The sequence below is a fragment of the Schistocerca serialis genome, chromosome 4, assembly GCF_023864345.2.
Source record: "Schistocerca serialis cubense isolate TAMUIC-IGC-003099 chromosome 4, iqSchSeri2.2, whole genome shotgun sequence".
NCBI lineage: Eukaryota > Metazoa > Arthropoda > Insecta > Orthoptera > Acrididae > Schistocerca > Schistocerca serialis.
Window position 1 is genome coordinate 233973367 of NC_064641.1, and position 24863 is coordinate 233998229.

The following is a 24863-nucleotide window of genomic DNA, read 5'->3' on the forward strand; positions in this document are numbered from 1 at the left end:
ACTACAAAACTAACGGTTTTGGGTTCGATTCTCGGTTGATTATACGATTTCTGTTCTTTATCGCTTCTTTCATCAATAACAAAGACAAAAATGCCAAGTCAAGTTCCACTGTGTTTGGTGTAGATGTTTAAAGGTATGTCCCCCTTAACTGGCTGCATAATGTCGATTCGGAAGTGAGAGGATGTCAACGGCACATCACCATGCACAGTAAAGCACTGGTGTGTTCAAACCTACCCTCTCGTTGAGCACAGCTGTACTTGGTTTTTCAGTGTAACAAATGAAACACAAAAATAGTTATAGGCGGATGGCGGTACCAATTACACCACCGATGTGACTCCATTCAGTTGTTTCTGCTACAGTCAATACTTCTCCCCCTACATCTCCTAAAATATGCAAATATTCAATACCTTCTTCAGATTGATACCACTCTCTGATACGAATGTCTCCTTGATTCAGTTACGCAGTTTGTTCCGGTCTGCAGTGCTACAGAATGAGTGAACCAAACAAGAAATCAGTGATTGCTCACAGCCGGCCGGGGTGGCCGAGCGTGTCTAGGCGCTTCAGTCCGGAACCGCGCGACTGCTACGGTCGTAGGTTCGAATCCTGCCTCGGGCATGGATGTGTGTGATGTCCTTAGGTTAGTTACGTTTAAGTAGTTCTAAGTTCTAGGGGACTGATGACCTCAGATGTTAAGTCCGATAGTGCTCATAGCCATTTGAACCATTTTTTTATTGCTCACAAATAACATCAACAGACTTCCAATCTATAATCTCTCAGAACCTTTATGGAAGGTTCCTGCACCTTCAAAGTCATTACAACATGTTTGAGGATTGACTCTGAGTAAGCTTTCCTTTAGAACATGGAATAGTTCTTCGATGCGATATGTGTGTATGCAGTTACATAGATCTTTGAGATTGAAAAACTCCAGAAGAGACGCTGCGTTTGATATACAAAAGAGTCCGTAATATTGCAGAGCACTGACAACTTCTTTATCGAGAAAGTGTCAAGAGACTATTGGAAGATTTGTTCACCTTTTTACACCATTGCTGCAGAACCGAATCATGATTCAGAAACAAATACTTCGTGTCCTTAACCAAGGGAGGGTAACAACAGACTGTGGTGTAATATAATACCAAAACCAATGTTGAAGAAATGAAGTGATAAGTTTCAAATTACGTAAAGTCGTAAAAGGTAAATTTTACTTGGAACATAATTTGGGAGGTAGGAGGTAATCACCAGAAAATATTTGCAAAAAACTACTGATTTCTCATTTTCTGCTGAAGACGATTGTGATTTGAAGTCTTGTAACGTTGTAATGGAATAAAGATTTCAGAAGATAAAACACATTTCTATGTTCTTTGGATGCGTAGAAAGTATATTCTCCAGTGTGTCAAGATGGCAAATCTTCACAGATGAAATAAGCATTCTGATCAAATGTCTGAGAAAAACAGCTGTTTTGAAAACTTATTTAAAAGCAGCAAAAAGTACATTTGCTTGAGAAATAACGAATATTTGGGGCAATAAATGTCACTGGATTTAATGTTTATCAGTTATTTGTAATGTTTTTATTCATAGCTCAGGAATAAATGTTTTCATTCGTGTAAATGAATATAATTTACAGTAAATATTTTTGTTATTCATGAATAACGGATAATAATTTTTAATCTGTGTCCGTAATTCCTCATTAGAATAAATGTTCCCCATCTCATGTGGCAAGCAAAGCCCACTGCGCATGCGCACACTGCACATTCACAGCCTAAGTGCAAATGAGTGACAGCACATAATATCGGCGTAGCTGTGGTCAAACGCATGACAGCGCTCGCTCGTTTGTGTTACTAAGCTAGAAGCATCTGTCATATTCGCCAATATTCGTCAATGGTCGCAAAATGTATTCGTGCTCTCTGCCGCACATCGCAAGCGCGTGTAGATCGCACAGATAGGTAATGTGATTGCAGAGCTGTGCTCTACACCTTTCAGTATAAGGTGTGTGGCCACTGGTACACCCACAGTGTTAGGACACCTTGTAGCTGAGACACTGGCTTGACAAAAACTGGACTTGGAGTTTGCATGAGTGGACGGCTCTCTGCCGATCATGGATGTAGGCCACACAAGCGGTTCACCATGGTGATTCATATCGTAACCTGCTCCCTATGGCATCGGCCTAGCCGTTCAGCTGCCACAAACGAGTGAATAATCGTATCCATTACTAAAAGAGTCCCCTTAGTTCGGATATGTTCAAATTTCCCTTAAGTCAGCCATTTTATTGGATATGAGTGTATCGCATAGGATTCATATGTGCCGTTAGTGGTTCCTACTAATTTCAACCTTCTCTCTTCTCTGTTTCACGCCAACTCTGGAGCATAAAGCATATGGCAAGGTACGCGCAGGTTGTGCAGAAGTGGCTTCCTTGCATTGTCGAGCCACTTAGCCTTTCTCTGCTTTCCTCCTTTTTAGGACCAACGTCGGTATCAGTAGTAAACCCTCTGGTGGACCCTGAAAAGATCGAATACGTTCTATGTAGATGGCTGATTTTCGGGGCGTAAGTGCTCGTCCGCATCACTCATTCTCTAACACGACATTTAAGCAATTTGGAATTTTGCTGTCGCGTCCGCTACTGTCGTCCAGAGACTGCCTATATTTGCAAAAATTCTGCACTGATGCATCGTTTCCCCCTCTCTCAGTTTCACTATCGCAAATGGCAGTGACGTTTTCCATCCACAGACTGCCTTGTATAGTTATAGATCCGTACTCTCACTGTGGATGAAACGGACTTGTTCTTAATTTACGAATTATTAACAGAAGACAAAATCGCCGTATTAGTGTTGACATTAAGTTAGTACCTTGGTCCATTTCGACATCTCTAGAGTAACCACTAAACAAATTATGAACCACAGCTGTTCCGGTTTGTTGATTCGGAAAGCTGTCATTTCTACATACAGCGAAAAGTGATCCGTTATGGTAAACACAAATTAATTCCCCACCAGTGTCTGTCGAAATGGGTTCAAGATGTCCAAACTAATCACCTAAAATAATTTGCTGCCCTCCGGTAGTCTCTGCAGGTGAATACACTGACAGCCTAACTCGTCTATTCACATGCAGTGGACACATTTCTTGACATACTGTGCTACCTATGTGTTCCGCACCAACATTTGTCAGCTACTTGTTCTGTTCTGGGATAACAATGACCTGCTAATTCATTTTCATGCACTTGCTCTAATACCTCATTTTTCAGTGTAGCTGCTACCATAATACAAGATCTGTGCATTGTTTGTTTGCTTATCACTCTGCCATTCACAATAAACTGTGGTTGCTTTAACTGCAAATAGTTGCAATCTTCGTCAGCTGCTTGTACCTTGTACCATTCTGTAGCAGTGGAATCAACTAGTTGTAGCATATTAATTTTCATTCTCAGCTCATCTGCATTTCGGTGTGTCTTGCCTGAGCAATGAGGTATGCTTCGACTGAGATGTACCCATGATGTATAACACTTGTCATGTAAATATAAATATTTGTACAAATGCACATTTTTACTATATACCGGGTGATCAAAAAGTGAGTATAAATTTGAAAACTTAATAAACCACGGAATAATGTAGATAGAGAGGTAAAAATTGACACACATGCTTGGAATGACATGGAGATTTATTAGAACAAAAAAAAAAGTTCACAAAATATCCGACATATGCGCGTCGTTTGGTGATGATCGTGTGCTCAGCCGCCACTTTCGTCATGCTTGGCCTACCAGATCCCCAGACCTCAGTCCGTGCGATTATTGGCTTTGGGGCTTCCTGAAGTCGCAAGTGCATCGTGATCGAACATCTCTAGGGATGCTGAAAGACAACATCCGACGCCAATGCCTCACTATAACTCCGGACATGCTTTACAGTGCTGTTGACAACATTATTCCTCGACTACAGCTATTGTTGAGGAATGATGGTGGACATATTGAGCATTTCCTGTAAAGAATATCATCTTTACTTTGTCTTACTTCCTTATGCTAATTATTGCTATTCTGATCAGATGAAGCGCCATCTGTCGGACATTTTTTGAACTTTTGTATTTTTTTGGTTCTAATTAAACCCCATGTCATTCCAAGCATGTGCGTCAATTTGTACCTCTCTATCTACATTATTCCGTGATTTATTCAGTTTTCAAATTTATACAGACTTTTTGATCACCCGGTATTATGTGTTGTAAGAACTAACGCCTCACTGGGGTGCTACCTGTGTGAACAAGCCCTTTTGCACAAAGGTGTAATTTTTTTTATCTGTATACGGTTTTACTTTCTCCATCATAACGACGATATGGCATAAGTGATAATCTCATAATGTAGCAAGATTTGTAATCACAAATATTTTTTGGGAAACAGAAGATGACAGTTTTAGCTATCGCAACCTTTCATCAGTAATGAACATTAATTAATGCGATCTTAGCTGTTAAATGTTTTTCAAATTAAATATAGATGGTTCTTTACATTTTCTCAATTCGAGGATCTTCAACCTCTGCCAGGCGCATAAGCGTCATCTTTCCTGTAAGATCTCCACCACAAATCTCTTAGAACATTTCGTGTACATGGTCCCAAACGTATCTGTAACAATTGATATCAATTTGTGTAACCGTTGGTTGCATATAATATCTCTATGTGCTTTACCTAATTCCTCATTTCCCTGTAGCGCATCTACTAAACACAATATATTTACTGTAAAATGAGTTCCTACTGTCACCCACAGCAGTTTTCTCGCACCTTGTTGTACAATATCGCTGTTCGTACGGTATAAGCGACTTAAGGATGATACTTGAGGCATCCTGAGTCTGTCAGAAATTTCCCTGAGATGGAACTACGTCTCATCAAGTTCTAAAATGCGCCTATTTTTCTTGAAGTTCAAGCACGATATCTAACCCTAATATTGGTTGCAGCAGACAAAAGTTCCTTACAACCCCGGAAATATTATGCTCTATCCTGAGAACTCAACCTCGTGAACGTACATCTTTTCTAACCTACGTCACTGTGGGCCAGACCTCCACTTCCTCGTTACACTGAAACTTATCACAGACAACTGAGAACCAGTGTTCAATGAACACTTCCACTTCCTTCCGTCTCCTAAGCTGTCTGATGAAAACTCAGCAACTGCACAAGTTTTGGATGGACGTATATTCAATGGGAACACCACACGGTGGCTCCAGAGACCCCTCTGGCGTTTGACGGCGAGTTATTACTGCAACCCCGTCTCCATCTACCACCCTCTCGTAGGATTTTACGTGCAATATGTTCCAGGTGGACTACACACCTACTCTCGTTAGAATACAGTACGAGGCATTTCTGCTGTATGTGGACCACGAATTGACCACAGGACTCTCGGACACTGGCTGGACCATCATGCGATGGCACCCAATGTACGTCCCTGTCCCGGCGGATCCAGTCTGAAGTCTGGAGCCATCAGGGCTAGCTGACAAATCGCTTGGCTGATGACGCTACTTGGTGAGGCTGTGGCTACAAGGTCACGCAATCGACCAATAACTGGTGAGGAGTCTGATAATTAGTTTGAAAGTACGTTACAGCAGTACTTCACAGCGGGAGCCTCGATGAAAGTTTAGAAAGTTCTAAGGCCAGCAAGGACAGACGCACAGTGTAGTCTTCGCCCTGTCTTGACAGTGAAGAAAACGAACGATAGAAGTAATATCAGTTCCCAGCTAGCACGTCATCAATCGCACTTAAGAGTCCAGACGGAGGAGCTGTCCTGGAAGATGGTGTCCAGGGTGGCTGTTGGTCACTACACTGGAACTGCTCTGCTAAGCTCGCGTGCAGGCCTAAACAGCTACCTCGGGGAAGGATCCATGCAGACAAATGACCCTGCGGATGCAGGTGAAGGTGCGGCCCATCAACGAGCTCTACCGTCGCCGTGCAAACCGTCTGGTTGCCTGGCCGGAACGCAGTTGTCGCCACCTGCTGGACTGACCGAGCAGTCCGGAGTTCAAATCTCTCCCGACGACTGTTCCGCAGGGGCGGGGCTCGAGGCAAACCAATAATTGTACGGGATGCCGTCAGCTCCTAAAGGCTAGGGTGCCGTGGTACAGCGTTACAGCTGCACGTCCTGGTTCGGTTGTGTGTTCTCGTTAGTCTAAAGACTCTCAGTCTTATTACATTCGCCTGTTTTTGCAACAAACATTTTTTTCGTAATAAACGAGTTGTTATACCCAGATCTTTTGTTTTTCAAGTTCGCTTCAAACCTGTTGTGGGGATATATAGTGGCAGGCATGCTCCACTTACATTGTTCCTGTGGTCGAGAAACACTTTAGCAGTTGATCAAACTTATGACATTATTACAATAGTGCTTACCAAGCGAAACTTCATCTCCAGTCGCTAGTGTATCTGGAGATTAAAATGGCTCTGAGCACTTTGGGACTCAACATCTGATGTCATCAGACCCTATAACTTAGAACTACTTAAACCTAACTAACCGAAGGACATCACACACATCCATGCCCGAGGCAGGATACGAACCTGCGACCGTAGCAGTCGCGCGGTTCCGGACTGAAGCGCCGAGAACCGCTCGGCCACCGCGGCCGGCATCTGGAGATTACACGCTCCCCTTTTTCACTACGGAAAACGGCCCAGATATGTCTGAAGTGGGACGGCAGCAGTTGGTCGTTCGGCACTTGCTAGGAAATCCATAAAGCGTCGTTTCTCCTATGCTTTCGCTGGGCGTATAGCCTGGCTAGTAAAACGTATCTGATAGGAAAGGATACCATACACTATGATAAACACTGGTAATGATGGGCATTTCAGCAACAAAGACAACAAGACAAATTTACCTTTTAGATTGAGGAATCTTAGCATCCTTTTCCCGTACCTCCTTCCTGAATTAACCCGTGTTTCGGAATTGTTATCTTGCCATCAATAAGCAAATTATGAAAGATTTTTTTAAAACAAAGTATGTAGAAACTGAATTCAATTATGGTGAAATATTTTTAATGAGAAAGTGTTTTAACTTTTTTAAGATTCAATGTTCTCACGGAATCATTTTTTTTTTCTTTTGGTTGTCAGTCTACTGACTGGTTTGATGCGGCCCGCCACGAATTCCTTTCCTGTGCTAACCTCTTCATCTCAGAGTAGCACTTGCAACCTACGTCCTCAAGTATTTGCTTGACGTATTCCAATCTCTGTCCTCCTCTACAGTTTTTGCCCTCTACAGCTCCCTCCAGTACCATGGAAGTCATTCCCTCATGTCTTAGCAGATGTCCTATCATCCTGTCCCTTCTCCTTATCAGTGTTTTCCACATATTCCTTTCCTCTCCGATTCTGCATAGAACCTCCTCATTCCTTAGCTTATCAATCCACCTAATTTTCAACATTCGTCTATAGCACCACATCTCAAATGCTTCGATTCTCTTCTGTTCCGGTTTTCCCATAGTCCATGTTTCACTACCATACTATGCTGTACTCCAGACGTACATCCTCAGAAATTTCTTCCTCAAATTAAGGCCGGTATTTGATATTAGTAGCCAGAAATCCCTTTTTTGCCATAGCGAGTCTGCTTTTGATGTCCTCCTTGCTCCGTCCGTCATTGGTTATTTTACTGCCTAGGTAGCAGAATTCATTAACTTCATTGACTTCGTGACCATCAATCCTGATGTTAAGTTTCTCGCTGTTCTCATTTCTACTACTTCTCATTACCTTCGTCTTTCTCCGATTTACTCTCAAACCATACTGTGTACTCATTAGACTGTCCACTCCGTTCAGCAGATCATTTAATTCTTCATCACTTTCACTCAGGATTGCAATGTCGTCAGCGAATCGTTTCATTGATATCCTTTCACCTTGTATTTTAATTCCACTCCTGAACTTTTCTTTTATTTCCATCATTGCTTCCTCGATGTACAGATTGAAGAGTAGGGGCGAAAGGCTACAGCCTTGTCTTACACCCTTCTTAATGCGAGCACGTTGTTCTTGATCGTCCACTCCTATTATTCCCTCTTGGTTGTTGTACATATTGTATATGACCCGTCTCTCCCTATATCTTACCCCTAATTTTTTCAGAATCTTGAACAGCTTGCACCATTTTATATTGTCGAACGCTTTTTCCAGGTCGACAAATCCTATGAAAGTGTCTTGATTTTTCTTTAGCCTTGCTTCCATTATTAGCCGTAACGTCAGAATTGCCTCTCTCGTCCCTTTACTTTTCCTAAAGCCAAACTGATCGTCACCTAGCGCATTCTCAATTTTCTTTTCCATTCTTCTGTATATTATTCTTGTAAGCAGCTTCGATGCATGAGCTGTTAAGCTGATTGTGCGATAATTCTCGCACTTGTCAGCTCTTGCCGTCTTCGGAATTGTGTGGATGCTGCTTTTCCGAAAGTCAGATGGTATGTCGCCAGACTCATACATTCTGCACACCAACGTGAATAGTCGTTTTGTTGCCACTTCCCCCAATGATTTTAGAAATTCTGATGGAATGTTATCTATCCCTTCTGCCTTATTTGACCGTAAGTCCTCCAAAGCTCTTTTAAATTCCGATTCTAATACTCGATCCCCTATCTCTTCTAAATCGACTCTTGTTTCTTCTTCTATCACATCAGACAAATCTTCACCCTCATAGAGGCTTTCAATGTATTCTTTCCACCTATCTGCTCTCTCCTCTGCATTCGGAATCATAATGTGCCACAAAAATTAAATCAGGTCGCTCCACTCTCTCATGCATACAGGTAGAACTCCTGTTTTGTTTTACTGAATCACAAGAACTACTCCTACATACGGCGATTCGATTAAGGGACCTTTCCATAGAACCAGCAGCTTTCCCTGCCAGTGCTTCCATCAGCGGGCCCCCGCAGCATCTAGCCTGCGACGAACCAATGAAAGTAGACATCACGCCTTCCACGGCAGACCAGCGTATGGACGTCGAAATGGCGAACACTTGACCAGCCACGTCCTCTCCGTGATATTCTTGGTTTCCCATGGCACCTCAGATGAATACTAAGGATTAACAAATGTACACACATCAATTACACAGACATGCAAGCAAGGAAGCAGGACGCTGATGAAGCCAGCTGACTTCAATAGCTTCGCCCCCCTCTCCCCGCCTACCCACAGGAGAGGGATGTCGTGTGCCAAGCGAGAGATACATTGCAAGTACTGCGATAGGCCGCCTCAACGCAGGCACAACCATTCCTCTGGTGCGCCTTAGTTAAATGCCGCTCACAAACCTGGATGTCTTCCTGCTCCACACCACTCCTTCAGCGTGTTGTATACGTATTCTGATGATGGGGCAGCTGACGTAGGGATCACTACCAATCACAGAATACACTGCTTCCACTTTGCACTGGACAACATGGAAATCCCTCTGTCGACAGACACCAAAACACGACACACTACAGACACTCCATAGTTCCAAACCAGCAGTTAGTCAGCTGAGTTTAGAACTCGTAGCCATCTCAGTGCAGTACTCGTAAGGCTAATTTCCGATTTAGCAGTCGCTATTTACAGAGAATTAGGACCATTAACAGAGTGGTTGTAACGTGCCACACTTCTGTTATAAGTCTACCCGATGAATTAAGTGTTTAGTAGCCTTCAGTCAGTACATGCACAACGCTACCATGCGAGCTCTGTTGTTGCTGCATAAAGAAAGATGAAAGCGAACTCTATCAGGGGTTCAAATGATTCAAATGGCTCTGAGCACTATGGGACTCAACTGCTGTGGTCATCAGTCCCCTAGAACTTAGAACTACTTAAACCTAACTAACCTAAGGACATCACACACATCCATGCCCGAGGCAGGATTCGAACCTGCGACCGTAGCAGTCGCACGGTTCCGGACTGCGAGCCTAGAACCGCGAGACCACCGCGGCCGGCTATCAGGGGTTCGCACAAGAAACTGTTGTCCATGACGGGACTGACATGGAAATGTGACTCTTTTGTGTTCATTCTTTTAACTGTACCAAATTACAAAACGCCCATTTTCCTTTTTTTAGCAATAAGGTTTTCTTTGTTTGGGGTGAACCAAGTCCCAGATAACATTAAAATGGCTCTGAGCACTATGGGACTTAACATCTATGGTCATCAGTCCCCTAGATCTTAGAACTACTTAAACCTAACTAACCTAAGGACATCACACAACACCCAGTCATCACGAGGCAGAGAAAATCCCTGACCCCGCCGGGAATCGAACCCGGGAACCCGGGCATGGGAAGCGAGATCGCTACCGCACCAGATAACATTGACTGGGATATTTAATTCAGCTCATCTAAGTTCTGAAGCACAAAGAGATAAACTCTGTAAAAAAAGGTCTTTGAGGATATCTATGGAGTCTATTTAATTGTTTGTTTAAAAAGTAAACATGCCCAAACACACTTAGATCTGACCTCGATTACTGGCACACTGTATGGGACTTACACTTAACATAACGTACAAGGGTGTGCTGTAAAGTAATGCCTCGATTTCTTATGTGAAATCTCTTAAAGGTTTTGAAACAAAACGTTATTAACTTTCAACAACTTTAGTCATAATGTCTACACATTTATTTCTCAACATAGATATTCTAGCGATGAACTCATTTCTCCCACCTAGAGACCAGTATGTTGATACGTCACTGTAGAGTGTTCGACTTCCTTGACAGAGCCACAGCTTCATCTCTGTTTGCGACACTTCATATCAAATTGGAGTCCTCGAAAGGCATTCTTTAAGTTGAAACATGACAATCAGATGGGGTCGATTCAGAAATGCATGGAGGGTGATTGATGATGGTGAACGAAGGCGTTGGGTTGTTGCATGTCGTAGCATTTGTGGGTGATCCAGCGTTTTCATGTTGAAGGAGAGGATGGCCACGAGTGGACAAAGTCTTCGAATTCAAAACTCCATTACAGCATGCTGTTTCTTAAGCGCTGACTTAGTTACCATGCATACATGTCACATGCTTTATGCCACATGCTGCACGCTACAATTTGCAGCTCTCTAGCGGCAGAGGTCTAAAAATATGTGAACATGAGCAATAGAGATTTAGAAAGTTAATAAAGTTTCTTTTATTTAAAAAGACTTAGGAGTTTTCACATAAAAAGTCGGAGGAATTACTTTTCAGCAAGACTTAGTATTTTTAAAGGAGTTGATAATTCTTTCAGGTAATGTTACAGTTTCAAAGTACATTGATTGCATAGTTACATAATGTTCTCAGTACGAATACTATGGATATTTGGGATAAAAATCTACTTTTGAGCTTCGGTTGGCTACGTCCTGGACAGGGATAAACGCATTATGACGTCATGTCCCCCTTTCCTCGCTTCTTATACCCTCGAAATTCCCCTCCCCTTCCCCTCCTCTAACCAGTCACAAGCCATGCACTTTCGTGTAAACAGGTCAATCAGGGAGCTTCTAGGGTACTTGATGGTTTGAACACGTTCTCGACTTAACCAAGCTCTTGCTCAGCATTTGTGCACATTTTAACACAGACTTCCTGGCATCACATGCATTCTGCCCTCTCTAATACCTTCCCCTCCTACCTCGTTTCATGAATGTGACATCAAGGGGACTATGCTAAGATGTGTATGTACTCTCAGACAAGTTGAGACTTGTTAATGGGTACAGACTCGCATGTGTTATTTCTAACGTTAAAGAATGTGGACCATGCATGTATCGCATTGCTCTTAGAGGGTTGCTGTAATGGCCCAGCAGATTCCCGAGACTAATTAAAGAAGAGATAATCCGTAATATTAAAAAAAGTAAGGAAGATTATTGTTTAACGTCCCGTCACCTCAGAATGTTTCAAGCATGAGAAAGGAAATCGGTTGTGCCCTTGCAAAGAAACCGTAACAGCATTTGCATGTAACGATTTAGGGAAATAAAAGGAATCTAAATCTCGATGGCCATATACGGATTTGAACTGTGCGATGCCACTATCCGAATGTACGGTAGTATTTTTAGACCATGCAGCATCGGACGTCTGCAAAGCGGCTATCGCGTGAAATAAGCCTGAATAGCTTTGCTGTGTAGTTCAGACTACTACACGGAATTACTGAATAAATATTGACGATGGCGTACAAGAAATCGAATGTTTAATGAATTCTGATTTTCATTAACAATAATAACCTCTTTGAAGTGACTGAACAGAATGCGCTAACTGGTGTACGTTAATCACGCCTAGCAGGCGAACAACATTTACGTAACACAATATACGCACACATATGATAAACACTTGAACTTGCTGTAGGTTAGATTGATCTACACCAACTGTCAGTAATGATTTTAATGTTTCTGAATTTGGATTGTACTGAAGGTACAATGAGTACTGTGGTGGCAATAAATTCTTTAATTGAATAATCAATGAACACTATAGAACTGATGGTTACTAGAGATGTTAAAAACATTACTTTAGAATCATTTTGTTCTAATGAAACTGAATGAGTATTTACGTTGATAATGTACTGAAAAGCCACCATATCGAGTTGAACTGTAATTAATGTGGCACAGTACCTGGCGTCTTCTGTCAGTTGTATGATCCGGCGTTTGTTGGAAATTTTCGGCGTTAACTCCGAATTTATCCACTTGTTGCATTAATACGCCGATACTCACGTAATATAGCCTTTTTACTGGTATTGCTGCACACACAGCAATGGATTTGGGATAATAATGAACTATTTTCTGTAACTAATTGATGACACTCGTGGAATGCACTTTGAATCACAAACTTATTAATTCCCTCAGACATTACACTGTAGAGAACTTGACTTGATAAATACATAAACTGGTTCGCTACGGATAAATGTACTTCTTATGGCGGCGGTACAAAATGCACTGTTCATAAAAACACTGTCGTACGATAACTACTAGTTCGTTGCTTGTGCTGGCGTGAGCTCACCAATGGATCTCATATGGTAGTAAGATCACATTGCAACTTTGGCTGCAGACACTGGTCACTTCATACTTTGCTGCTGGTCACTGCAGTCCGTCGTAAATTACGCAGACTTCCACAATGCGTGCCATGTGCTTTTTGAGTGGGAACAGCAACTATATCGCTCACAAGCCGTCTCCGTCGAAATGTTGCATCCTGCAAGCCTTATTGTCCATTTGACTTGCTGACACACCATAAACCCAGTTCGTGTTTGTTGTAAGTTCACTTTTAACTGTCTATAAGCAACGTTACAGTACCGTACTAAAACCGTCACTTTCGCACTGCGTAATCTCTGTTCTGCATCTGAACAGTTAACATTACATTATTCAATTACAGTCATTATATATATATATATATATATATATATATATATATATATATATATAATATTAAATAAATATTTTTACTATACATAATAATATTATCCTAGTTTAACGCTTCTTTATTTCGTCGTCCGAGCGCAACACTGTTCAGATACTGTCTTACTCAAAGCGCTACTTCATTTGACTGCTGCCAGGCGGAAGCACCTGTGCTTTTGTTTGCACAACTATCCAACAGATGGCATGAGCTTTAACTTATTCAACTGCTGCGCCTTGGCTATGCTTCGTTGTGGCATTACAACTGTCATCCTCCCTAATGTGAGTCCATTGTGGTAATCAGTGCGCCACCTCGACCAATGACTTTAATGTGAAAGAAGGTAACATGTGCTGTATTTAATAGTTATCTATGTTGTAAATCGTCCAGGATGAGTTGTACTCGACTATTATATTATGGAACTGCATGTAAACCAAGGTTATGCTAAGATTTTTAACGCTATGAAGATGTATGATTACCTAACACCAAACCGTGACTTCTACACTGAAGAGCCAAAGAAAATGGTACACCCGCCTAATAACATGTAGGGCCCCCGTGAACAAGCAAAAGTACCACAACAAGGCAGGGCATGCACTGGACTAATGTATGAGGTAGTGATGGAGGCAACTGACACCATGAATCCTACATGGCTGTCCATAAATCCGTAATAGTACGAGGGTGTGAAGCTCTCTTCTGAACACCACATTGCAAGGCATCCCAGATACGCTCAATAACGTTCATGCATGGGGAATTTGTTGAGCAGCAGAAGTGGTTAAACTCAGAAGAGTGTTACTAGAGCCACTCTGTAGCAATTTTGGACTTGTGGGGGTGTCACATTGTCCTTCTTGAATTGCCCAAGTCCGTAGAAATTCGCAATGGGCATGAATGGTTGCAGGTGATCAGACAGAATGCTTAGGCACGTGTCACCAGTTAGAGGCGAATCTAGACATATCAGGGATCCTATATCACTCCAACTGTACACGTCCCACACCATTACAGAACCTCCACCAACTTGAATAGTCCCCTGCTGACATGTACGGTCCATCTACTCATGGGGTTGTTTCCATACCCGAACATGTCCGTCCACTCGATAGAATTTGAGACGAGACTGCCCGACCAGGCGACATGTTTACAGCATCAACAGTCCAATGTTGGTGCTGACGAGCCCAGGCTAGGCGTAAGGCTTTGTGTCGTGCAGTCATCAAGGGTACACGAGTAGGCCTTCAGTTCCGAAAGTCCATATCGATGATGTTTCGTTAAATGGCTCGCACGCTGATGGTTGTTAATGTCGTAGCATTGAAATCTGCAGCAATTTGCGGAAAGGCTGCACCTCTGTCACCTTGAACTATTCTCTTCAGTCATCGTTGGTCCCGTTCTTGCAGGATCTTCTCCGGTCGCAGTGATGCCTGAGATCTGATGTTTTACCGGATTCCTGATATTTGCGGTATATTCGTGAATTTGTCGTGAGGGAAAATCCCCTTTCATCGCTACCTCGGAGATGATGTGTCCCATCGCTCGTCCACCACCTCGTTCAAACTCACTTAAAACTCGATAACCTGTCATTGTAGTAGTAGAAACTTATCTAACAACCGTGCCAGACACTTGTTGTCTTATACAGGCGTTGCCGACCACAGCGACGTATTCTGCCTGTTCACATATCTCTGTATTTGAATACGCATGGCTATGCTAGTTACTTTGGCGCTTCAGTGTAGAAAATTACACAACAGTGCAGCTTTGAATAACTAGTAATTTGGAATAGTTAGTTTAACAGACTTACGTCAGATCACAAACCCAGGAGTGTAAAATGACGTAGGTAACCTTCGTACGGATTTTATAAAATGACCCTGAATTTTTATGTGTTCCTTGGGTACAGAACATGTCATTATCAGACAGGAAGCTATGATATATAGCTACTGAATTTTGGTGTGTTTGACCTGTAGAAGACTATCTAAGTGTATTGAATGACAACAATCACTGTGTGTCAGGATAAGTTAAAATTATCAGAATGTTATAAAATAGGCTATACCTATTTTGAAAATAATACTGACAATTTATGGCTTCTTTAAACTGCTGTTTCTCTTTGGTTCAAAGAGCGATTATTCGTCCATTATCAGAGATCAAAGTTGCCTTTGTGAGGAATCTTGTCCAAAGACATTGATAGTTCTGTGACTTCGGGAGCACAGCATGCCTTTTGCACTAATCAAGCAGCCGCCGTGTTGATCTAAGTGTAATCGAAGTCAGTATGCCGTATTTAATGTTTTTCGTTGTTATAAGTATTACGAAAACGTGCAGTAAGTTATTCAGTTACAGTTTCCTAGTGTAGAATATCATGCATCACCCGCCAGGGTAGCCGAGAGCGCTAATTCATTGCTTCCTGGACTCGCTCCGGCCCCAGATCGAATCCGCCCGGTGCATTAACAACAAAGACAGGATGTGGTTTTTAGGCGGTTTCCTACATCCCACTAGGTGAATACCAGACTGGTCCCCATGTTACACTTCAGTTAATAACAGTTTATAACAGTTAATACTGTAACAAACTTAGTAAGACCTCCACTTAACAGATAAGAACTAAATCTCAAATATGTGCAATCGTGTACTGACCAGCCTGAGGGAAATTAATACTTCCTACCTTAATTTAGCTTCGAATTTTCATACATGTTCGTGCAATTATCAAATCCAATGCTCCATAACCTCTTCCCTGTCAATAATATAAACAAAATGCGATTTAATTAATCTGCTAGGAAAAATATTTTACAGAAGCAAAGGATTTTTGTGTGTGTAATTTTTATTTCAGTCTTACCATACACATCTGTTACTAAAACTTTAAAATTTATTACGAAATGTGACTTATTACTAGTAATGTCTTTTAAATAGAAGCACGTTGAATTCAGACAATTATACATTTAAGCATTCTTTTCTGTAGGCTCTCAATTTTGATATCTGGAAAGGTCATGGCAGAAAAGTAAATTATATGAAGGGAGTACCTATTTCAATGTACTTTCGTGATAAGTGCATGGTTCTTACCTTTTATGCTGTTTGCTTAACCCTGTAATGGCGACTGTCGCGAATTTCCATCGTACCAACGCTGTACTAACAACTAGCAGGTTAAATATTTTGCTGGTATATGCTGATTCTTCATGAAGTTACCAACGCCTCTGACAAGTGCTGCACCCTCCTGATTGTTTCGGGGAGCTCTAAAGCACCACAGTTTCTGATTTTTATCTTTCATCCAGAAATTTATTCAGGCATTAAGTGGTTAAAGTACATGGAGATATCGCATTTTATCACTGATGAGAGATTTTGGAACCAAACTCGATCCTTTATTCAGTCCTGGACGCAGTGCAGATTGTGACTGACCATATTTCTTACTCTGATTATAATGTATCACTGAGTGAGAGTGAGTAATTCAGTTGCTAGATCTGGATACAAAATGTAATCAACTTTCATGTTAATCTTAGTTAATTGTTAATTATAACCCTTTGTTTAGGTGACTGGAAATATTTGCCGTTTACAAAAACGACCAGTTTAATGCGGATTTTAGTTTCTGTTGAGCAGAGGGTTTGATTATTTGTTCAATGTTTACATAGAAATACCTTAATTGAAGATAAGCTCACTTTTGACACGGTACACTCTCATTAACAACATAGTAATAACGATAATACAAATAATAATAAACGTTAGTTTAGCACATTCAATTACTCACACAATTTTACAACAGAAGAAAGCAATCAGATCAGCAATCAAATCACATATTCCATTTGTAATGTAGTTTCTTATATTGTCGTTCATCGTCTCACTCAGTGAATTTAGAGAAAATAACTGATTGTCCATCTGGGTCTCGAAGCAACCTGATGTCTTGCTCCACAGTCAAAATGTACGATGGAAGCAAGACAAATATCTGGTCATCTGTCACAACCACTGGAGCTATAAACACTGCCTACTGGAAAATATAGATAGCGTTCCTAAGTATCTGTTTGTTTCTATATCATAAACACGTTCATTGCATATGTAGCAAGAACACCTATAGTTGGTTTCATTTTTGCGTCAGACCAATCCGATGAGATTCAAAACACTCGTGATTTCGAAACAATTCAAGTGACAGTGGTTTTTGAAGCTTCCTGCTCACATACGGTACCGTATTCGGAAATTTTCTTGCATTCACTTTACCAGCCAATGATTTCGCGTGGGCTTTATTACTGACACTATGACCGAATATTATCCTCCGTTTCATCAATTTGTATTATGTTCTGTTCATTCACTTTCGTGATATTTTGTGGTACAACCAGAGTGTCAGGCAACAATTAGATTTCCAAATTTCCTCGCTATTATTTAAGAAACACGTTTTAAATGTTCCTGTCTTCTTTGATGCCGACCGCAAAAGTCTCGCGCGAGGTTGAATCGTCACTCAAAATTTTGGCATTTCATTGATGTCACAACCAGCGGAGGTACACGTGGTACGATAGAGCACGGCCAGCATCCGTCACCCCAGTATCCGTTCAGATAACTAAGTGGTATCAGCAACCTCGCCGCTAACCGCGATATAGGTTTATCACCTTTATTCTTCTGAACACTGATATTACGCAGAGTTCTAACCACTGCGCAGATTCTGCTCCACCAGCAGCATCAAACCTTCTGTAGTTCAGTACAGATTTCACTTGAATTAAGTTCAACAGCAACACTGACTTCTAAGGTCAGGAATCACTTAATCGCCTCGACAAACCCTTTCCATATACGACAAGTATTTTATTACTGACCCTGTAGCATCTTAAGACCTCCAATCCCAACAGGGTGTCTTCTTACACTATTACTAATCTCAAAACTGCTTCAGCCAGATAAGAAGACATCAAATGTCAATTTCAACGCCAAACTAACACCGACTATGCACTAATGTTACCTGTGGTGTGTTATTTACACTATGTACTAGATATTAACGAGGAACCAGACATTACAGAAATTCTGTTAAAATCATCTCCTATACATCTAAACTTAGTAGGTTTTGTGTTTACAGCGAAGAATATTTAAAATAAAGGAAATAATTTTGACGGTTTACGCAGAACTCAAATGGGACTAACAAAACACACTACATGTAAGAGGTGTCTCACCTGCTTACCAGAAGTGACTAACTCGTGCTACACGCTTACTAGCTCCCCTGCGTCCACGTTTGTGGTGTTCATTACGAGCCTCGCTATTGGCTTGGAAAGGTAGCGAGAACGTGTAGACATAGCTGCCGCTCTTAGTATCACTTATCTAGATAGTGCGTTACACCACAGCGCCGCTGGTACGTACAGGTATGTACTGTAGCTTCTGTTTGACTCATGCCGACAGAAGCCTTTTGTGTCAACAGTGACTCCATCGAAGAATTACTTGAAACATGGTGTCACTTCCCCAAGAAATATTTAATACTTATTCTGAGCTACTTCTTGAAAAACCAGGGTATCTTTACGTTGAAATAACCAAATACGAAGAAGCGATGTGCAGATTTCATCTTTATATATCCAATAAATAAGGGTGAATGGAAACGTTATATTGCAGTTTACATTTTTTTCTAGAAAGAGATTGCATCATGTTGCTATGGAGCCCATCAATTCAACATGTGGAGCCCGAAAACAGATGGAAACAGATTGTTCACTCTGAAACTCGCATCGAATGATAAAATACATTACCTAGACACATGACTTTCACCGATAAATAACCACTTCTCACTCTGTATAATTTTGCGAAAGAAAAATATGTATTCGTCAAAAATAACTGAAGGAAAGGATTTTTACAACTTTAACAAATGATCAGAGAATAATGCTAATTACAATGCTATATGTTAGTGATTTTCCTTTCTATTTGGTTACGGATGGTACAGCAACTGTTATGAATCTGAGCAAATAAGCATCAACAGTCAAAGTAGTTAATGAAGTTACTAAATGGTTTTCCACAAATGGACCAGCCTTAAACCTTGAGAAAACGCAATTCATTCGGTGTTCTACTGTCAAAAATACTCCACCACCTGCTAACCTGCAACACCAATAAGAAGTAACAAACACGATAAAAAATTGTATGCTTTTAGCTGTGCATACTGATGAAAGATTAAACTGGAAAAACCGCATAATAGATTTTCTAATATGTTTAAACACAGCTGCTTTTGCTGTAAGAATAATTTCTAACTTTGGGGTTGCAGAAGTCAGTAAATTAATGTATTTTGCATATTTTTATTCACTAGCATCTTATTGGGTAACGTTTGGGGGTAACTCTTCGCATAGGGAAAAACTACTCATTGCCGAGAAGAAAGTAATTAGAATTACTTTAGCAGTTCACACATTTACAGCTTACAGGTATGTCTTTAGGCAGTTGCGGATATGAACCACAGCCTCACAGTCCATTTATTCGCTCATGAAATTCCTTATCAACAACCCATCTAAGTTGGAGAGTAACAGAGATAATCACAACAGCAAAAGAGAAAAAATATCTGCACTACCCTTGAATGAATCTCACTTGGCACAGAAATGGGTGAAATAAGCTGTAAAAAAACTTGACAATCTACCCGTGGAAATAAAATCTTTGACATATATCGAAAGCGTTTTTAATGAAGCTAACTGGGGTTTCTTCTTAACAAATCCATCTACATTGTAGAGGAATTCTTACATGGAGTAAGTTGTTTAAGAAAACAGCGAATGTCGACCATGTAGTCATATAAATATTATTTTTTACCTATACGTTTTTAAGTTATACGTTGGTGTTCTATGTTTGTTCCATTGACATGTTCCAACATCAAAACGTTTATTGTGAAGTCGACCTATGGAACAAGGAACTAGCTCTCATCAGCTAACAGGTTGCAAGTACAGTGGGGAAAGCTTGTTTGGACTACAGTAAGAGCATTTTTCTATGTTCTGGAAAGTAGGTTAGCTATGAAAAGCGTAGGGACAAAAATAGAATTTGTGGTGTGCGTACTGTAAGACCTTCTGTACACACACCATCAGATTATTTGACTTGTCGCTCTAAAGAAGTAGGCGAGTGTCAGCAATATGTCTCGTGGCCTTATTGTGGCGTGTTTATCTTCTGCCATTAGGTCAGATGATAGAAATGCCACTTGCACACTTAGAGTAGCAGGTTGACGGTGACTAACTTTAAACAGAACTTGATTAATTTTCACACACATTTATTAAAATAATAACAAGCATAAAAATTACTTATCTTGGTTCTGGATGCTATTTACAATTGACAATCTGAAGTTCCTTTGGTATTGGTACGTTAATCTTATTCTCACATGTATCTCTGATACTTGACAAAAGTGTCTATACATTTATCTTCATGGCTATGTACAGGAATATGGTAATCTTATTAGGCACAGACTGAAACTTGAATATAGACTGGCACAGACAATTGTAGAACTCGTACAGACTGGTACAGACTAATACAGACTGGTACAGACTGGTGCAGACAAATGCAGACTGACTAATCGGAGGTCTGTACACTCGCTGTAACACCTCGCGCGTTCATGTATCACTGCGCGAGTGTGATCCGCGAGGAGAAAAGGTTCTACGTTAGCAGCAATCTCATTGGCTGCGTTACATATTAACACGCGGATCGGCGAAAGCAGAATTTGGTACATCTCAATGGCAGCGCCATCTCGTAGTGCGGAGACGGACGAGCGCTGCGCCTGTGCTGTTGTACTTAGCGGGGCGCGCTCTAGGGGGAAAGTTGTGTACGCGCTGACTGTGCGGAACTATGTACACATCTGAATTGTACGCCAGGTTAGAAACACACACAAGTATCTTCCTGCAGGAGAAAATCATGACTGTCTTTGCTATGAACAGCAACCCTTTTATTCTGAGTCCACACAGGACTGTGTTTGTGATATTGGTGCGAATATCTGTGTGAGGCGTTACTTCATGTAGCCGGTGGGAGTCAGTGTGGCCACCACTACGACGTCAAGCAGGGTGGAGGCAGATGCCTAGTCACGTCTGAACTGCCAGTGCGAGCACAACAGCCTACTGCGCTGCTGTGGTTTCTGGTAATCTTAATTAGTAGGCTGTCTACGTATGCTAGTGGACAGGAGGTGACTAGACACAGCGTAACGCCGAGTTATGAAAGTACTCATTACTTCACATACCCACCAGCGAGAGATGCTACATCTTGGACGACAGTACAAGCTAACTTGGGTTCCATAGCGATCGTTGGCATCCTGTGAAATATAATTTTCGTACAGCAGAAATTACTTTCTAAGTTACTTTCTATGGCAACCCATTACGCCGGTGAAGTACACGACAGAGAGCACTTTTCAATATTCTGGCTATAGCTATCGACCTTTTAAAAGTTTTAAAAATGGAGTCGCACATTGTAAACAATAGTCTGCGTTATATTCCCGTGTAGTATCAGATTTCCTGTTTATACAGACGCTACGTGCGGATTATGCTACTTTTTTATACAGATCACATGAGTAAACACTGAATGGAGCTTGCTTTTACAGCCCCTGGCTTTTGCTAGTCAGTCAACGGTTCGTGAAGTTTATCAGTCAGTTAGTTCCGTACACTCGGTCCTCACGTCATCTGGGTAACACATCATTAATGTCAGAACTAAATTTGCTAATATGTTATTTCTAAGATGGCTAAGTGTATCTCATACAAAACCCATTATAAAAATGTTATGTAGACCAAAACCAGTAACCAAAATGAAAAATTAAAAATCTATAATGATATGGACTGCCTTTTATAGAAATATTTGCGATCACTGTGTATGAGAGTAAGTTGAAAATAAAGAGAGGTGACATATCCGACTTTTTTTAACAGCTTACCACTCACACAGGTCGTCGAGACATTTTCGTCGTTGGAATGTTTACATGGATGAGAAGTTACCTCTGATACATGTGACGACCTCTTTCTCCAATGAATGTCACAGGAAACAACCGTGCAACCATCAGTATCGTTTTCTTTGGAGCATATTACAATTGTCCTTTTAACTCAGTCAACGAAGACATAAAATGACAAATGGGGGAAAATTCTTGTAGAAGCAAATTTTTGTACAGTGGTAGGGGCTAAGGCCACGTTCCACACACTGACAATTCTGACCAGTGTTGTGCGAACGTGGCAATTTGGGGCTTTTAAGGGTCTTTTTCTTTTGTTCTTTTTCAGTAACTCAAAAACTAGGGTTTCCAGCGAACCTGTTTCCAATTAAAAGTTTAAATTTTCTACAAAAAGATCATCTTATTTTTTTCTCTACGATTAATAGTTTCCACACTGCAGGGACGTAAAAATCGCAGATTATTAAAAATATCATTTTAATGGTATAAAATTAATCTTTGATGTTAAATGAAGTGGGTTAATAACAAATATTTTATGTGTGTACCTCACCCATGTACGTTAGAAACATATAGTGGGATAAAGTATGTTATCGAGGGGTGACAGCCTGGGAGAGACTGGCGACAAGGGAGGGGTGTAGTCACATGAGAGGAGGTGGTCTGCCGGATTGTTGTATCATGCACTTAGCTGTGTCATAGACCTACAAACTGAAGAGTCACCTCTCCACCTCAATACGTCGCAGTAAGCAAGTGCAGCGTGTTCACAGAGTTATAACGACCCTTCCACAGTTCGCCTTAGGAATCACGGAAAGAGACTGTGCAGACATGCTTCAGGGGTGTTTATTTTCCAAAAAGTTGGTTGTCAGCAAATGGAGAACAAATGTGACTGACTAATATTACTAAAGGAAGAAACGCACGTGGACAGATTAGAAATAAATCTGTGCAGATTGCTCTATACTGTTGAGGAGAAATTGATTCTTCTTCATCCTGCACGGCAGCTGTATCGTTCTTCCGTGAAAACCATCTTCCCCAACGATAAATGCTGCTCACTATTCACTCTGGATACAGACTATACTTCCACAGCACTTCCTATGCGGTTCTCTTATGTGGGTAGACAAAACAAGTTCACTGAGCTCGTGTTTACATAGTGGAGCTATTTTCACTTTATTAACCAAGCACTTAACTGCAATTGATAAGTGAAATTTTGTATAAAATACTTTTCTGTAAACAATTTCTTATAAGTATCTAATTTGTAAACGTTGTTTAGTTAGTGACCTATGTACTGTTGATGGGAAAGGGAGTCGATGGATAAACATGGCACTAGCTGCTTTCTATTGTTGACAGTATATTGTGAAGCTGTGTAACCATGTTGGAATCACTTGGTGGTCAATTAATGAATGGTCAGAAGGTTACTGCACTTCTCTTACCATTAACTGTGCTACTGTTAGACTACATAAATATCTTCCATTTAGCAACTTCTGGCACTTGTAGAGTGGGCTGCACTTAGTGGAGACATTTGCCACACGTTTGAAGTATATCTTGCGTACTGGGTGTGAAAACTGCCGATGGAGTGGAACTGATCATGATAAAGTTTAGAACAGCAGTCTGCTGTACTGTGTTGCTTCACTTCGCAAAATATCTGAAGTACCACAATACCAAGGTGACCTCCTCCTGACGCAGAGGGAGCCAATTGAAGCTTCTGGGCCTTTTCGGATGTTGGGAGAGCTGAGGCTGGGTTGATGCATTTGATACCCCTCGTGCAGTCAAACGTATTCCAAACGTTGGTAGTACATACAATGAAATCATCACTGTCGATTACGTAGTTATAGAATGTTACATATGGAACAGGCTGTTCAGTGTTTTAGACAGCAGGCAGCTCCATTTATTAAGCTGTTTTACGTTATAGCGATTGTAGGGATAGTGGTATGGGCGACCTGAAGAGATGAGGAGCTAATGACAGAGGAAATATATTTGGACTTAGTATGCGAGGCATTACTCTATGCTATCCTAACCGAATATATAATCACAAGGTCTTCATAGTGAGCAATGCACATGTTTCAGTCATTCACAATAACAGGGGCAATATACTTTATACAGTAGAACGCAATGAGTTAATTTTGTACTAAAACAGTTTCTAAATGCATGTAATTAACATGTTCCGTATGAACTATTATATTATGCTATTATATACTAATATATACTATTGTAAGTTACCAATGAAATGCTGACTGTGATTCCTCGATTTCGACATTTGCATCATTGCACCAAATAAACATTCAACCAGCTTGCACGGAACAAAGACACAGATATTTGTGCTCCAAGATAAAGGAACATCAGGCATCAACAGTTTCACTGTTTCTTCAATTTGCTGGGTCGAGTGAGCCACGAGAAGAGCCACAGAGTCAGCCTGTAGAGGACAAACGCCACCACAGCCGCCACAGCCAGTATGAAGGCTATGACGTCGAGCAGCAGCAGCTGCCACCAGTGCAGGTCGAGGGCTGCGCTGCGCAGGTGAGGAGCCCCCTGGTGGCGGATCACGTACTCCACCCACCACACCGCCCTCTCCAGGGACGTGCTCTGGTGCTCCCGGTAGATGGCGGAGAACCGCTTCATGTTCTCCTGGTAGCTGGAACAGAGAAAGGGAGTTGCATTTGGAGGAATTATCACAGCAGTGCTTCTGACAAGCATAACGCAATAAGACTGAGCTGTATAAAACATTTAATCAGATACAATCACTGGATGTTTAAAAAGATTCTGATTTTTTGCCAATAATGTCGACATAGGTCAATAATGATAATGATGATATAGCTGTCCTTGCTGAAAGTGAAGAAGATATTGTAGTCCTACTG

At 41.1% G+C, this 24863-nt stretch overlaps 2 protein-coding genes across 2 annotated transcripts in view; both read right to left on the reverse strand.

The window, feature by feature from the left end:
• LOC126474371 (UDP-glycosyltransferase UGT5-like) overlaps positions 1 to 8864 on the reverse strand; it is a 59031-nt gene extending 50167 nt beyond the window's left edge. Inside the window, exon 1 of the mRNA XM_050101837.1 lies at positions 8754 to 8864. Coding sequence (XP_049957794.1) covers positions 8754 to 8864 — 111 coding nt within the window. The remainder of the gene's footprint in view (positions 1 to 8753) is intronic.
• A 14439-nt stretch (positions 8865 to 23303) lies between these two features.
• The window catches only part of LOC126473775 (UDP-glucosyltransferase 2-like), an 89301-nt gene continuing 87741 nt past the window's right edge, over positions 23304 to 24863 (reverse strand). Inside the window, exon 7 of the mRNA XM_050101040.1 lies at positions 23304 to 24640. Within this exon, the coding sequence (XP_049956997.1) occupies positions 24364 to 24640 (277 nt within the window). The 3' untranslated portion in view covers positions 23304 to 24363. The remainder of the gene's footprint in view (positions 24641 to 24863) is intronic.